General features: G+C 42.5%; 1 protein-coding gene across 3 annotated transcripts in view; it reads left to right on the top strand.

Annotated features, from left to right (window-relative positions):
- HIVEP1 (HIVEP zinc finger 1) overlaps positions 1 to 16,223 on the top strand; it is a 121,860-nt gene that overhangs the window by 68,510 nt on the left and 37,127 nt on the right. For 2 of the 3 annotated variants that reach the window (XM_075084053.1, XM_075084052.1), the window contains exon 3: positions 3,315 to 3,368. In XM_075084053.1, the coding sequence (XP_074940154.1) occupies positions 3,315 to 3,368 (54 nt within the window). Of the gene's footprint in view, positions 1 to 3,314; positions 3,369 to 7,689; positions 7,794 to 16,223 lie in introns of all 3 variants that reach the window. The other variant, XM_075084054.1, reaches the window with a different exon arrangement.

Raw genomic sequence — 16,223 nt, 5'->3', positions numbered from 1 at the left:
CATGCAACAAATGTAATTCATTGGTGAAACATTTCAGGAGATGCAGGAAGTGCAGAAGACTTTCTGGCTGTGCACCAAGCATATGTTTACCTAGTTATTATTTCTGTTATCTGTGTTTCTTTGTTTGGGATTACAGTCTGACAAAGAAGTGGTTGGGAATTTCTGATAAGAACTCAATTTGTTGTTGTTGTTTGTTTGTTTTAAATAAGAGAGAAAGAATTCAGCTAAGGACATCAAAGCATTTAATCTTTCTGGCAATCTAATGTAGCATGCTTCCAAAATACTTAATTAATTTTTCTCCATAAAGTAGGAAGTTCGTGAATTTAAATGCATACGTTTATTGTAGCCTTTATGTGAAATATGCAGATAATTCTTTTAATAATGAAACTGCAGTTGTCTGTGTACTTAAGTATAAATTTTGGTGACAAATCTTTTACATCGTCTCGAGACAAACAGCATACCTTGTGCATTAGGTATATCTCTAAAGAGAGTGGAAATGAGTTTGATGGCCAGTCTATGGTTTTGATTGCTTGTTGCTTTTTGGTAAATCTTACAGCTCCAATTACAGGGCTAATTTGTTGATGTTTAATTTTCCTCTGTGTCCATGTATTCAATCAGCTGTCATGCAGCTTTGTAAGTTGTGTATTCCATCACCTTTCTGTAAAGCAGTAACCTGTGGGAAAACAGTATAAGATTGTTAGATAGCTTTTCTCTAATAACCTTAGTGGCACATGTATATAACAGGTGCTTTGTTTGTGTTTCCTCTTGTTTTTGTTAGAAATCGTTATTTACAGCCCTTCCTATACAAAAATGTGTAGATACATACAGTATTTTAGCTGTAGCTGAAATCTGGGAAGACATTAAATATCAAGTCTTCATTGTTTAAAGGAAGCCTGCGTAACTGGGTTGGTAAAGAGCTAACGAAGGGTTGTTCTGTTTGAGTTGCTTGTGTTTGTCTTCAGCAGCCAGTAAGTCAGTACGAAAGAGAACTGTGTATAAAACTTCACTTTAAATATATATGCATGTCTTGCTAACCTTAGAGGAAGAAGGAAGAGGTTTGGCTTTTAAAACTGTGGTGGTAGTCTTTCTGATTAGCAGCTTCATTCAGTCCAGCTCTGGGAGTCTGCCCTGTTAGCATCCTTGTGAGATGTTTTTGGTGCATTCTCTGGGACAACATACAGGAGAGAAATGATTGAGCTTTAGTGAGGAAGGCTGGTACTAGTTTTGAAAGGCAGAAACGAGGACCTGGGAGTGCTGGTGGACAGCAAGTTGACCATGAGCCCGTCAATGTGCCCTTGTGGCCAAGACAGCCAACGCTTTCCTGGGGTGCATTAAAAGGAGTGTGGCGAGCAGGTCGAGGGAGGTTGTCCTCCCCCTCTACTCTGCCCTAGTGAGGCCCTATCTGGAGTACTGTGTCCAGTTCTGGGCCCCCCCAGTTTAAGACAGACAGGGAACTGCTTGAGCGTGTCCAGCAGAGAGCTTCGAAGATGATCAGGGACCTCAATTGTGAGGAAAGGCTGAGAGACCTGGGTTTGCTTAGCCTGGAGAAGGGAAGACTGAGGGGGGATCTCGTCAATGCTTATAAATATCTGAAAGGGGGATGTCAAGAGGATGGGGCTGGACTCTTTTCAGTGGTGCCCAGTGACAGGACAAGGGCCAATGGGCACAGGTTGGAACACAGGAAGTTCCACCTGAATATGAGGAAAAACTTCTCTCCTGTGAGGCTGCCAGAGCAGTGGCACAGGCTGCCCAGGGAGGCTGTGGTGTCTCCGTCCCTGGAGACACTCAAAACCTGCCTGGACGCGTTCCTGTAGCCCCTGCTCTGGGTGTCCCTGTTCAAGCAGGGGGGTTGGACAACGTGATCTCCAGAGGTCCCTTCCAACCCCTACCAGTCTGTGATTCTGTGAAATGGAGAACTGGAGTGAGATGAACAAAACTCTGTCTTAAAATCTGCAAGAAGGGTTTGTTTCAGTTATAATTTTTGGCTCTGCTGATAAAATAATTGGAAAACAATTTCAGACTTCAACTGTGAACAAATTGTTCCAACATACTTGAGTGGTTCAGCTCATAAATATTATAGAAGTCATTTAAGCCCACTGATTTAAAAGTCTCTTGAAGAAAGGGCCATATTCTAGAAACCCTGTGTTGGGTAGGAACAGCAAGTAAAAGTCAGACCGAGTAACAGCCGCCATGCTTGTGAAGAAAGAGGTGAGGACTTTACAGATCTGTCCTGCTCCTTCTACTTTCAGCAGCCAAGAAGTCTGGTATGTCGCTGGTTGTACCAGTACAGTTGGAGATGTTAGGGTGAATCCAGTTATGTTGTATTCTTTCAATTTAATTTTATAAAAATTGTCCCTCCTCCCCCCAGGAAAAAGAAAAGCTTTCACAGGTATTTTGGAAGTGATTCGTTATATCTGAAAGCCATGCTCCAAGCTCAGATCTTGCTTGGTCAGGCCATAGTTCAGTGTGGACCTCAGCCTCTCCCAGTGCCGTTGCTTCTTATCAACACAATCTTTTATCCTGAGGCTGCTCAGAGGACTGTTTGCTACCAAAAACGAATTGGTCTCAAGTCTTTATTCATTCCAGTTGCCCCTTTTCTTGTTTCTCGCTCTGCACATGCAAACGCACACCTGTGCAGAACGAGGTTGCCCCCTTCCCGCAGGATCTTCTGTGCAACAGCAGCAGAAACGGAGCTTGCTTCCCAACACTGATGTGTTTGGGGGCAGCAGGCGATCTGCTACGAACAGGGCGAGAGTAAAGACTCGAGGTCTCTTTTTGCTCCTGCTGCATCTGTATGAATTTCGGGTAGTTTCACAGAGGAATAAGCATGGGGCTACTGCTCACCCCCCGCTACTCCCATGTGACAGTATTGGCTCTGTTGCTTCACGTAGCAAATCCTGTTTGCTCTTTGTATCCATGTCTAATGCCGCATTGTCTTGTTCTAACAGTATTTTTCAAAAACGTATTAAAATCCTCTGTAGTGCACCATAATACCTATTCTGAAGAGTCCCCTGACTGCATAAATTATTACAGATGGTACGAAACTATGGCAGGATTAGCTGATGACTGCAGATCCAACACCAGTGCTTTTCTTTCTGCTGTTCCGTGCAATTTAACATGTCAATAGCCTTGCTGGTAAAACATGATAAAATTTTATATTGCTGTATTACTCATAATGTACTGCATATTTACGTGTGAATGGTATCACTCCTAAATATAAACAGATAGTTCAAAACAGATTTCAGTAAATGACTTTATAAAATCTTGATTTTTTTTTACATACGTATTTTAATAATGACTTCTCTTTCTTGCAGACAAAATTGAAGAAGCACAAAAACAACTTAATGGAACAGAAGACCAACAGAGAGGTAATAAACAAACCCAAAAAATTAAATAGAAAAAAAAATGCACTGCAATTCCAGAGCCTGATCTAAAGCCTTGCTGCATCAGTGAAAAGACTCCACTGGGCTGGGCGCTGGATGAGGCTGCGGGCATGTCTGTCTGCAGATCAGGGACTGTGATCTGTAACGCCCCAATTTTGCTGAGACACAAATGCTTTGTTTTAACCGCTTGAGTAGCTGTGTTGACCTTGATGAGAACGCTGAAGCTCTCGCATTAGGGGTGTGCACAAGTTACTGACTACAGCCTGTGCTAACCGTTTGGTTCATTATATGATCTACCTAATCACTAATAACCATATTTGGTTTATGACAAGCAATATGTGATGATTTCTAACAGATGCTGAAGGGGGATTGATGATCACAGGTTATTTTAAGAAACAGATGACCTGTGACAGATTCAATCTGTGTGTTAGAGCTTAGAAAGCTAGTGGGAAGTCATTGCATTTCAAGGCTGGCTGACTGCAGTGGTACCTGTTTGGTTGTGTGATAAAGCTCATCTGCACACCCACACAGGAGCTCAGAGGGACATTGGTGGGGGGCACCCAAACAGTACCTTGATGGGCTGCTCCTGGGCCCATCACAGGAGAGCCATGAAAGGTCCATGTCCACAAGCCCAGAGGAGCACGGGGCAGGTGGAAACCCAAATAGGGACCCAGAGGAAGGGAGACCTTGTCCAGCCCTCTCCCAGGGCTGTCCCAGCAGAGCCTCAGTGTCCAGGCCTAAAACCCATCACCATGAGCCATGGGCGGCAGCTCTCTGGGTTGCTTTTTGGGCTAAGGGCATTGCTAGCTGAGGGCGTGGGACACGTTGGGGGATGCAGGGGAAGAGCCTTTGGGGATTGCAGAGGACTTATTATGGGATGCCACGGGGAGGAACCGAAGGTGGGAAAAGGGAGGGATTTAGGTGACATGGGGAGGAACAAATGTGGGAAGCAGAGGGATAACAAAATAAGAGGGTCTGTTTGAATGTTAGCAGGGACTGGACAGGTTGCTTGTCTCACAATGCCCTGCTCCTGACCAGCACAGTCTGCCCTGTCTTCTCATTAAACTCCACCTTCAACTGTTTTCCAGTGAGGGAGTCTTTACTCGCTATGTGTATGGGCGCCTGTGGTGCAGCAACTGGAATGAGTGCAGGTGTGTGGGTGAGCGCGTGATTGTTAGCAGGGATCAAGCTGGATGAGATAGCAAGTAGGCGAAGTGGGCTGTGGGCCAGGATGGGTTTGGAGGTCTCTAAAGGTCTCCCTGGGTAGGAGAGCAGCTGCGTGTCTGTAGGGTGAGAGCACAGAGGGGTGGGTATTGGGAACAGGGGAGGAGTCCTGGACAGCTCGGCGGGGGGAGGGGCAGTGCACCTCCCTGCCTGCCTCCCTGCAACCTCAAGGGCTCACATGTCCAAGTGACAGCAACTAGGGAGACTGGGATCCAGCAGCAGCTGCTGGGCAGACTGAGTGAGCCCAGCTGCTGGAGAGGTCCACCTTGGACACATATCTGGATTCCCATTAACAGACTTTCATCCTGCTCAGCCAGAGTGGGGAGCAGGGTGAGGCCATTAGTGTTGGTGTGAGCGCTCTGAGCATCTCTCTGGCATCTGTATGTCCAGCCATGTATATGTATATGTATGTATATATGTGGTGTATATGTGTGCTCTGTGTGCATGTGCCTGTTGGAAAACCATGTTCAGTCTCGCTACTGGTTGGACCTGGGGGCATGGAGCAACAGCAGCTTTGCCCCTCTCGGGCTGCTGGATTTGTCTTGAGATATTTTGCTCTAACAGAAGCACGTGTCAGTGCTTTGTTTTGTTCTGGGTAGGCATTCACCTCTTGTTGTCCTTCTGGCCTGTGACACATCTGTGAACACCATTGTAAATTGTTGATGCTGTGTCCTGGAATAAAAGTTTATTATCTTTTGAAACAATGAACTTCAAAACTTTTTGAAGATTAGAGAGCATAAGAAATACCCGAGCGGATCTCAGCAGGGTCAATCTGGCCAAGCATCTTGCTTTCAATACGGACAATGGGATGTACTATTTAAGGACAGCACATAAGCCTGGCCACTTTCTGCAGTCCATTCCCCTCATGCAGTGCACAGACATTGGATTAGGGATGTTTGCATCGTCCCTTTAGTATCTAGACATTTTTTGACCTGTTATCAATGAATCCTTTTGATTAAATGCTGTCTGCATCCAGCATAGTCTGGCAGCAAACTGCAGAAATTCACTAACAATAACATACAAAAGTACATTATTTTGCCTTTTTTTCTTGATTTCCAACTAGGTTCAACACGTCTCCCCCAGTTCAAGTGTTGTGTGATTTGTTAAATAGCAGCTATACATTCAGCTTATCCACTGCCTTCATGATTTTATGAACTTTGTCTATGTCCTGCTCAGCTTTCTTTTCTCTGAACTCATGACTGGTTTAGTTTTTCAAGGGAAGGTTTGATACAAACTGTCTCATACGAGCACCAGGACTGTGATGTTGCTCTACATACTTGTAGAAGATGGAAGAGGGGAAAAAAAAAAATATGGCTAGACAGCAGTAGCAGTCCTTCAAACATTTCCAAAGACTTTTCAACAAACTAGACTTTCTACTAGATAGTTTGGACATATTTTTTAGTGGATCATGGATAAGTAGTATTGTCATCCAAATGTTAAAAAACTGGCATGTAAAGGATTGCTGTCTGCTCTTGTTGCTGTTGGTCTTCCAGAAATAATATTGGTCTGGATTATTTTTTTTGTGATGGACACGTTCAAACTAAAGATGAGCTAACCTCTGCTTTCAGGCGTTTGTTCTCACATGTGGCCCAGTAACACTTTTGCACGAAGGAAGACAGCTTCTCTAGTGTAAACTTAATGATATACTCTGAAAAGGGTGGAGTTTCAAAGATTGACATGATGGTAGCGCTTGGCTTTCAGCATCTCAGAAGTCAAGACATCATTGCTTAATTTTTGACTCCTAATCTAAATTCATGTGGCTGGCAATTGAAAAATAAATTTTTACATAGAAAAATGACATAGAAATAACTGAGATAATAAGGGTACTCTTCTGAAATGAAAAATGTCCTCTGCCTTTTTAGAAGTTTTTTTTAATCTCTTAAATGTCTGAATAGATAGATTTCTTGGTCATATGAAGTAAACAAAAATTTGTTTGAAGCTTTAGAGTCTGAAGGCCACTGAGAAAAAGAAAATATATGTTTTGATCTAAACAAGTAAACAAAAATGTGCACATATTCACATAAGTTATTTTAAATCACAATCCAGCGTATACAGATTCACGTGAAATATGGTTATATATTTTTCCTCTTTGTTAATTTATTTTGCCTTTCAGTTCATCTAGATCACTTTACATTTGTTTATTTCCTCTCTGAAATGAATAGGGAGTGTAATTTTGTGGAATTTATCATACGTTAACTACTGCTCTGTCAGTAGTGGAGCTGTCAGTGGCACAGCATATTTGCAGGAAGGAATTTTTCTTAAGTTTAATCATGCTGGGTTTCTGCTAACTAGCATTGTGCACTGATCAGTCATAACTTTAGACATGTGTGGGATTTAAGTTAGATTTAATTGACTACAAAAAGATATGTATTTAAGACCTCATTTGCCATTAGCTGTAGTAATCCAATTAAGTGCAAATTTCAATAGCTCTCTATTAAGCAGAGGAGACGGTAAATGAGCAGACATAGTTTTCAGGTTTGTGGACTTTGGTTTTTTAGTATCAAGTTGCAACTGGAAGACCTACTTTTCTATTTTTTGGAGTGATAGTCCACAAATACATTCCGATTATGAATATTCACATGGCCTGCCACTTGAGACCAGAAATATGTTCATTAGGGGCCATACTCACCTTCCTGCTCAGTGAGTGTGTAAGGTGGATAATTCTTGTGTCATTTAATTTTCTCTCAACTGCCCAGTTGCTGCTATGAATTTTCAAGCTGTGCTTCTCTTTAGCTTTGACGATATCTCTCAAGGCTGTTTTATGCCCTGGGTGTGCCCTAGCTTTGGGGTTGAATTTCATCTTCTGACACATGTACAGGGTTTCATTAATGTGACAGAGAAGGTCTTGCTCCCAGCGAGTGGTCCATGTGGTGTTCTTTAAAACCTGGAAGGGATGGTGAGCTTGAACTTCAGAAAATTTCTCCTTGAGAAGGCAGTGAAAGCTTTCTCTGATGCAGGACCCAGTGGGTATCATGGGCCCAAGGGCAGTCAGCTGAATTTGACTGCTTTGTGTTTGATCTACCACTGGCCATCCTCCTAAGAAAGCCATCCCAAGAAAGTCTCTCTGTCTTCTCCCTTCCAGACTGGTAAAGTCAAGTCCTCTCAGATCCTTGTGATTACCACAGAGGCTTCTGATTTGGTCATCCCCAGAACCAGTTCAGCCACTGAAGGCCAATATGAAGCGCTGTAAGCATTTGTTTTCTTCTTTATCTGTTGCAGCAGTTCTCTGCCTATCACAGCAGTTGGGGTCTGAGGTACATCAGCTCCACCAACACTGTCATTGCATTCTTTAGGACTAGTGGAACTAACCCGGTTATCTCCATACTTGGCACCAGCGATGCTAAGACTACCACCTAAATCTGTATCTCAGCTTCTGAAACTGTTCAGGGAACTAAAGTTGGTGACAAACTCCAGCAACACCAAGATTTGCCATAAAGTGGGTGGCAGATCTGCAAAAGAACCATCTCATGGCCTGATGTATACTCTGCATTGCCCACAAATCCTGGGGTCTCTCTGCCTGTTAGGAGTACTATTCTGGACTGAACTACGTAATTTCAGATAACTGCTTCTTGCCATGTCACAGGCAAAAGGAACAATGATAAACGGCTAGATCAGATGGAAGATGGATTTCCTTATTCTACTTCACAGTCATGGAGATTGCTGTGTCCTCAGAGTATAAGGTGGTCTGGGGACACACGTGTGTTCCTCAGCCTCATTGCAGTTTAGACTTGCAGACTGTCATAGTTGTTTATCAGGTATGAATTCATCCCTGAATAACCTGCTGTTCTTGTTTGAACTTCTACTCAAGTTTTTGACTTTCTGCAGTGTCATGGTTTAACCCCAGCCAGCAGCTAAGCCCCACCCAGCCGCTCGCTCACTCCTCCCCCCGTTAGGATGGGGGAGAGAATCAGAAGGCTGAAAGTGAGAAAACTTGGGGGTTGAGATAAAGATTATTTAATAGGTAAACCAAAAGCCACACACACAAGCAAAGCAAAACAAGGAATTCATTCACTGCTTACCATGGGCAGGCAGGTGTTCAGCCATCTCCAGGAAAGCAGGGCTTCATCACGTGTAACGGTTACTTGGGAAGACAAACACCAATGCTCCGAACATCGACCCTTCCTCCTCTTTCTCCCAGCTTTTATTGTTGAGCATGGCATCATATGGTATGGAATATCCCTTTGGTTGGTTGGGGTCAGCTGTCCCAGCTGTGTCCCCTCCCAGCTTTTTGTGCACCCCCAGCCTGCTGGCGGGGTGGGGTCAGAGGCAGAAAAGGCCTTGACTCTCTGTAAGCCCTGCTCAGCAATAGCTAAAACATCTCTGTGTTATCAACACTGTTTCTAGCACAAGTCTAAAACGCAGCCCCATACTAGCTACTATGAAGAAAATTAACTCTATCCCAGCCAAAATCAGCACATGCAGGGGAGAGGGAGATGGGTAGACTGTCTGCACCTATTTCTTCAATAGGTAAAATTTTAAACAGTTTACTGATTGTCACTGCAACCTGTATGCAATATAGAAAATCCATCCTGAACTCAGACTTCCAGTATGGCATGTAGACATCTGCCAGTCTCCTCTCCTGATCTCTTCCCAGGACTGGCAGGTATCTCTGTCTAGCTTCAAGGAGAAGCCTGTTTTCAACTTATCTTATTACAGGTCATGGGCCTTGTATTATCCTGCTGCCTCAACAGTTGCAGCTGACTTTACTCAGACAAAGCATGGGAAGATTTACCTCTTGTACACCAACTTTCCTTCAAGGTTTACACTCAGTAGCATGGACCAGGATTCGTGTTCCAGTGGCTCTTTGTTACAGCACTCCTGGTCTCACCCCCAGAAAAGATGATGTTGTAAATAGCAGAGCAGAATAAGCTGTCAGTTAAGTTTCAGATCAGTGTGTTATGTTGGTCCCCTCCAGTTTATAAATTCTGATAGGGTGAGTACTCCTTTTGGAGTACCCACGTAGGCTGAAGGGATCAGGTTTGTCTTTAAACTGTGTTAAGGTCTGTTTAGCACCTATTTGAGTCTGTCATTTGCCTATCAACCAAGTTGCTATACTTTCTCGCTCCATCACTTTCACATTCCTTAAAGAGCATTTTCAGTTTCTTGCCTGCTGCTGGAGATGCTGCATGTCCACACAGCTGCTCACTTCTTGGTCTGTGAAGGTGGATTTCTCTCACCTCTTCAGAATTCCAAGCTGTTGTGACAGATTTATCTTGACGATAGAGGTACCACAAGTTTCTCCCTAAGACAGTATCAGAATTTCACTAGGATCAGTTCTCTTTCCAGAGTCTCATGCTTCGATATTAGTGGTGCCCTCTTCATTTGCATCCTTAGATACAGAAACATTGTTGGCAGGTCCAAGAATTTTGTCTGACTTGATCAGTGTTTGTTTAAATGGCAGCAGGCTCTGTCAGTATTTGCTGAGAAACCACCAAGACAGAACCATTCAAAGCCCTGGTTTGGATTCCAGCAAGGTCGAAGCAGCTTCTGGGATGATGTTGAAAAATACCTTTGTTTCCAGCCTCTGTCACAGGGCCACTTAAAGCCTCCATCTGCACTTTCAGTGGGTACTAATCTGTCTCTGAGGCCTTAAGGTTGGCACGGCATTTGGTGGAGTGGCGCTACAGTTGCGGTTTTCTCACAGGACTGAGACTCTCCATTCACCAGCTTATCTCCACGTGTAACTGTGTGGAAGCACCCTTTGTGTGGAAAGAAAGAGTAAAGAAGGGAGAGATTGCATTCCAGCAGCAAGTATTCTTTGAGATGCACAATCCACATGCACATATGTTTCCCTCCCACACTTACAGTCCCTTCAAAGTTGTGTGTTGGCATGGAGGAGAGGCAGCTGAAATTAAATGCCCTTTACCTTGTTTGCCCATCTGCTGTTTCTTCTAACCAGAATATTACTTTTCTAGTAAATTCAGTGGCACTGAGATTTAGGTGAGGAAGTTGGTCATTGTAAACGGAAGCGTGAGACTTTAGTTCAAAAACGTAGGTTCTGCTGCAGATTCATGGCAGACATATTTTGTATCTTCTAAGTCCTTCCAAACCCTCCCTACCTTATCATCCCCGTTGTTAAATGAATGCACGTTATTGACAAAATGATAGAGGGAGTTTCAAATACATTATTATAAATATACCAGCATTCTCCCTAGATAAACAAAATGTTGCGTAAGTCCTAACTTAAAGATCCATGCCCTTTTATGTTGCCACGTCCCAGCTTACAGATGACCCTCATCGGCCCACCATCTGGCCTTAGAGGAGTGGCCAGGTCCCTTCCCCCTCTCCCCTCCCCGCAGACACTCCCAATCCTGTTTCCTGCCGCTGCACCTCCACCAGCCAAAAGCAGGTGGGAGCCACGGCATGCTGGTGATCTACCCTCCTCCCTAGGTCATCAGCTGCGGTCAATACGATATTCTTTCGTCCCGGTGTTCAAGGGAAAAAGGAAATTAAATCAGAAGGGGAGAGATCAAACAAAAATCTGGAAATGGGGTACCAAACCAATTAAGCATTTTGTTTCACCAGCTTAGAGTGACCTCATCCTCCACAGATGTTTCCCTGAGTTTTTCCTGTAGGTTTGCAAGCATGTGAGCTTTCTGGATTCTTTGCTGCTGTGGTACCCATGTACTATCATTCATCCAAAACATTTTCTTTCCATTTTGTATTTTTAGGAAACTGTGCCTTACTTTTGGGGCAAGACATATAACCAAGATCCAAAGTTTCATTTTATTCCTTTCATCTTTCCATCCTTATCTTCAGCAACCATATGGGCTAGAAATACAGTAACTCTAAAGGGAAGTATATAATCTTCAGAAATTTCAAGTTACAGTAGTGTCCTGTTTGCTACTTAATGCTGGTGAGAGGATTAGCTTGCGTCTTTATTTTTCTGTTGACATACATCAGAGCTACCTTTTACCTTCCAAATGTTCAACGCTACAAGCTAACAGTGATATTTCATGCAATTCTGTTGTGCATTTTCTTGATGTCTGATTTCATAAAGTGTTTGTATCTACATTAAAGTATGTCAATACATGTGTCTGCAAGGTAATGTATTTAAATTGTTCTGTGTACGTCAAACTATAAGGCTTTAAATGAAGACTGAATTATCTTCCTAAAATATTTACAGCAGCTCAGGCAGCCATGATTGGCTTAATGCAGGAACTATTCATGTCTGTAGCTCATGTCATGCAAGATCTCATATTTTCATGAAGTCCCATTTTTTCTTAGTCTCTGGTGCTTTCACATTGAGGGAACGCTGCATGCAGCTAATAACAATGACAACTTGAAAGGTTCTTTCTGTCTTCAGGCACATTCAGTGCAGGGTTTTATGCCCATGAAGGACAGGGAGAAAACTCCCCTGGCTTCTGTGGGAGCAGGAATAGTCTCTGATATAATTTAACCTCATTTTTCGTTGCTTTTGTCTTTAATAGTTAAGTACATTTTAATGTCCTCATTTTACCAGTGGGGGCAAACTGATAAACATTGAGATGTTTACATGTTCTTTGCCCTGAGAAACAGCTTTAGAATATGGGCTTAGCCCACAGAAGGTTTCTGGCTCCTGTAAACCTCTCCTGGGTTGTGAGTCAATGTCTGTATCTGTTATTTCTATTTTAATTTTCTTTGGTTAGTACATTTCATTTAGACTACTAGCAGCTGAAATCTGCTCGGTAAATCCACTGCTGGTGCTAGACACAGCAAGAACTGGTATTGTTTTGACAGGCAGACAAACAGATTTACAGTTTCAAAGTGAACATTTCATCTTCCGGAGCTATTACGAGAACTTGGTTAAAGCATTAATGGAATGCTAAAGTAATCGTATTTTGACTTTTTCTGACAAGTATGGCAGATTTTTTTAAGTGGCAGTTCAGCAACAGAGTTTCCAACCTGCACGTATCATTTTCAAAGGGACATTATACAAATTAACTTGGTAAAACAATTGTTGAAAAAGCATCTTCCTGATAGTAAATGGAAAGCAGCTATTCCAAATCACGGTACAGTGCGTTGTTAAATCAGTGGCTATGTTTTCAGATGCAGTAACATTTTGAGCTTGACCCTGCTTTAATGAATAGAAGGATTTCTTGCAAGTTTCTAAAATCTGAGGCCAGAACAAGCTGTGGTGGGAGGATGCTGAGCTAACGAGCTAGCTAATTCAAGAGGCATACCTACACGCGTGTAGTAAATGCAATAGGCTGCTAATTTTAGCTGATGTGAGCTGCGAGCAAGCTGGTTGTGGAAATGCAAGATTTTTCACTTGTTAGCTTCCTTGTAGTCTGCCTTGCATATGAGTAATGAGTGGGGTTTTTTTTTCACACTTTCCAGACACTCCTTTAGCTCCTTTCAGTTGTTAATTTCCCTTGGCGTCCTTCTGAAGGGAAAATATATATCTATTATATATATTTTCTGAATGTAAAATATGTTAATGGATGGTGAGTTAGGTACAGTGTATGACTCTCTGGTAGTTACATGCTCCTGGGTGGAGTCTTTTGTAGGAATCTCCCAAAAATGTGCACGGATGTATGTGTGAGAGGGAGAAAAGAAAAACTGTGCGTATCTGTGGAAAAGGACAAGCGAGGCTGGGGAAAGGAAAGAGCTCTGAGTAGCTCCGAGGTCTCGGCGTTGAGGACCTCCCAATGATGCTGAAGCAAACCTACCCTGGGGGAGATCACCCTTTCTTCCTCTAGCATGCCAGACCTTCCATGGTTAAGACATTCCTCATGTCTAGATTTCTATGAAATCAACCTCTCCTGCTTTTGTCTTGTTCACAGTGCCATTTAGTCCTCAGAGAAAGAGCTGCTGTGTGAGGCTTCCCCTACTCACTTTGCCAGAGCTCCTATTCGTTTCTGTATTTTTAAATAGTCTGGTTGTTAGGTCTGAGCTCTTTGCTGCTCTTCATTTCTCTTCAGTTGCTACAGGCGGTATGGAAATTGCTTCATATGAACCCTGCCTTTCAAATGGAAGATTATTCCATTCTGCAAAGAAATGCAGAGAATACGACTAAGGAGCTTGTTCTGTCTGAACATCATTATGTGCAAAGATAGTTTAGTTAACATCTCGATCCTTTCATTTCTGTTTTTTCCCCTCAGACTCATGCTTCGGGATTTTATATTCAGTATCTCATCTGACCAGATAGCAGTTGCTTGTTGCTGATAACCCTTACACTGGTTGCTGTTTCATGAGCTGTTCTATAATTCTGTTTTAATGGCCTTTCTTTTTCTGTGTGTTAGGGGTAGAAGTTGTTCCAATGATTTCTTAGCCAAATCCTAACTTTCCAGTAATAACTGATAATCCTTAACTTGCAAACAGATAATTTAGTCGTGAAACTGTTCACAACATTGCCTGACGTTCTAGGAAGATTTCCAGATGTCCCTGAGGTTTTTAGTTAATTTCTGGCAACATACTTTCTCTAACTGCTTATATTTAATCAGCTTTTTTCTTAAATGGATAACTGGGTGGAACGGGTTTCTCATTAGGCTTTGACCGGCAGCTCATTAATTTGCCTTTGGGGGAGGCATCCTGTCTTTTTCACATCTTTGGAGTGCCCAGCAAGGAAGAACTTCTCAGGCTAGGATTGCCGATGATGTTAGCTATCATAACATTGTTTCTCCATCTGCTCATAGTCCACATGCTTTATCTTAACAGCACTTAAGCAGTGATTACTTTTCTTAGTTTAGTATTAAGGCTTCTGTGTAGATTAGTAATGTAGGGTTGGTAAATGGCCGTAATGCAAAGCCAGTACGTAAACTCCATACGGCTACTTAATATAGTAAATATATTTTTTAGCATGTTTAAAATATTGTAGTATATGCCCTTGCCGAATGTTCATATGTTGACTTTTTATGTGAGTAGTTAGGCATTAACCATAGGTTGTGTGGTCGGCATTTGCTGTTGTGTTGCCTGTCCTCTTTCAGTGAAGCGCTCAAGTCCTGTGAAACATTACAGTGGTTCTGGTGCTGGTTTCTTACACACATCATGGTGGGAAATCTCAAACAGTATCAAATGTCATGTTTCATTTAATGTGTTTCATGCTGGGCAGGAAATTAATTCTTTTTGGGGAAAAAATAATGCATTTCACTTTGGTCAGAGATTTTCAGATGTGCTGAAATGTTGCATTTGATTCCTGTTCACATATGGATGTTGGCATTTCTCTGCTGAGGCTCTAGTATTACCTCAGTGGTGAGATGTTTATTGCTGTTTGATCTTCACAGTCTTCCTCATCAAGCACACTGTTTTTGTGGCTAAAAATCTGCTGGTTGTTACTTTCTTCACTCAAGCCAAGAAGCTAAGCGCTCAAAATGAGACCAAACTCATATAAAGATGATCTTTCTTGGCCTCGTTAGCATAGCGTAGTCATGTGCTTACACCCCACCAGAAGTCTTGCCATCAAGGTTGTCTTGATGGGAGTAGCCATGGCTTGACAAGATGCTGTCAAAAAGACAGCCCCAGACTGTGACTTGTCATTTACTCTTTACCTATCCCAAGGCTAAACAAGAGTTGGCAGGCTCTCAGATCTGGGATGAAACTGTATCATAAGGGAGCTTCTTGATAGTCTAAGCTGTGTGCCTTGGGGCAAAGGTGTCTTGCTTACATTATGCTAAAATATTATTGCACAATTTGTAAAGCTAATCTGCTCTGCCCTCACTAATGGTGCCATGGTATTTCATCTAGTGCGTGAGGAGTAGCTCAGAGGGTGCCTTTCTCTGTGGCTGCACCTTTAAACCTATCATTTACTTTGTTTCACTTACTAGGTGGCAAATATTCTTGATTCTCGGGGAAGAAACTCTTATGTTTTGAATTCATGAGTGTGATATTTCTGTATCTATTCACCCTAGCTTTGGTCAGTCCAGAAAGTTATTCTGCCCTTTCAGCTTTCACGTATCCTTGCAACTCAAGCACTGGTGAGAGAGGCGCTAAGACGCAGGGTCTGAGTAGCTTCTTCCTCATCCCCACACCAGCTCTTGTCTCTCTCAGGCTACCGTGAAATATAGGCAGGCCTGTTATTCCAGGAAAATATTACTAAAAGACAAGAAATGCTTCTTCCTTTTCCCAGTGTCACCTTCAAAGTGGCGATTTGTTCCTGGTAATATAGAATTAGTGGAAACAGTAAACTGTATAATTCAAACGTTATGTTTTGTACAAAATTTGATTAAACAATGTTTGCCTGTTCTTAAATATTGCTTACTTTTGGTAGCCAACTATATGGGTATTTCTTGGAATGTCTTTATTTGAAAACCTATAAAATTGCATATGAAGAGACTTAGATACAAAGCAATGACAGCCACATCTGTAGTTACGCTAAAGCATCCAGTGGATCAAACTGAACATTTTTAGATTGCATTACTTTTGTTGGGGCACCTGTTAGCTTTGCCATTAGTGAGATGAAGTGTGCACAGGAATTACTGATGTCATTTGTTTGATGGTGGAAGTTGGGAATGGGAAAAGGAATTAAGCAATAAGAACAACTGAAAAGCAGGATTCCTGGGGGATGCTATTCCCCCTGTAGCCAGAGAGTGTATCGTTGGTATGTATTCTGATCCAGATGACTTACTAAGATGAAGACCTGTGGGAGCGTGCAAACAGTGTATTGGGTATAAACGTGAGCAAAAGCACTTTGCAGTC

This window comes from Phalacrocorax aristotelis, chromosome 2 (genome assembly GCF_949628215.1).
Source record: "Phalacrocorax aristotelis chromosome 2, bGulAri2.1, whole genome shotgun sequence".
In the NCBI taxonomy this organism is placed as follows: domain Eukaryota; kingdom Metazoa; phylum Chordata; class Aves; order Suliformes; family Phalacrocoracidae; genus Phalacrocorax; species Phalacrocorax aristotelis.
This window is presented reverse-complemented; position numbering and strand designations above follow the sequence as displayed.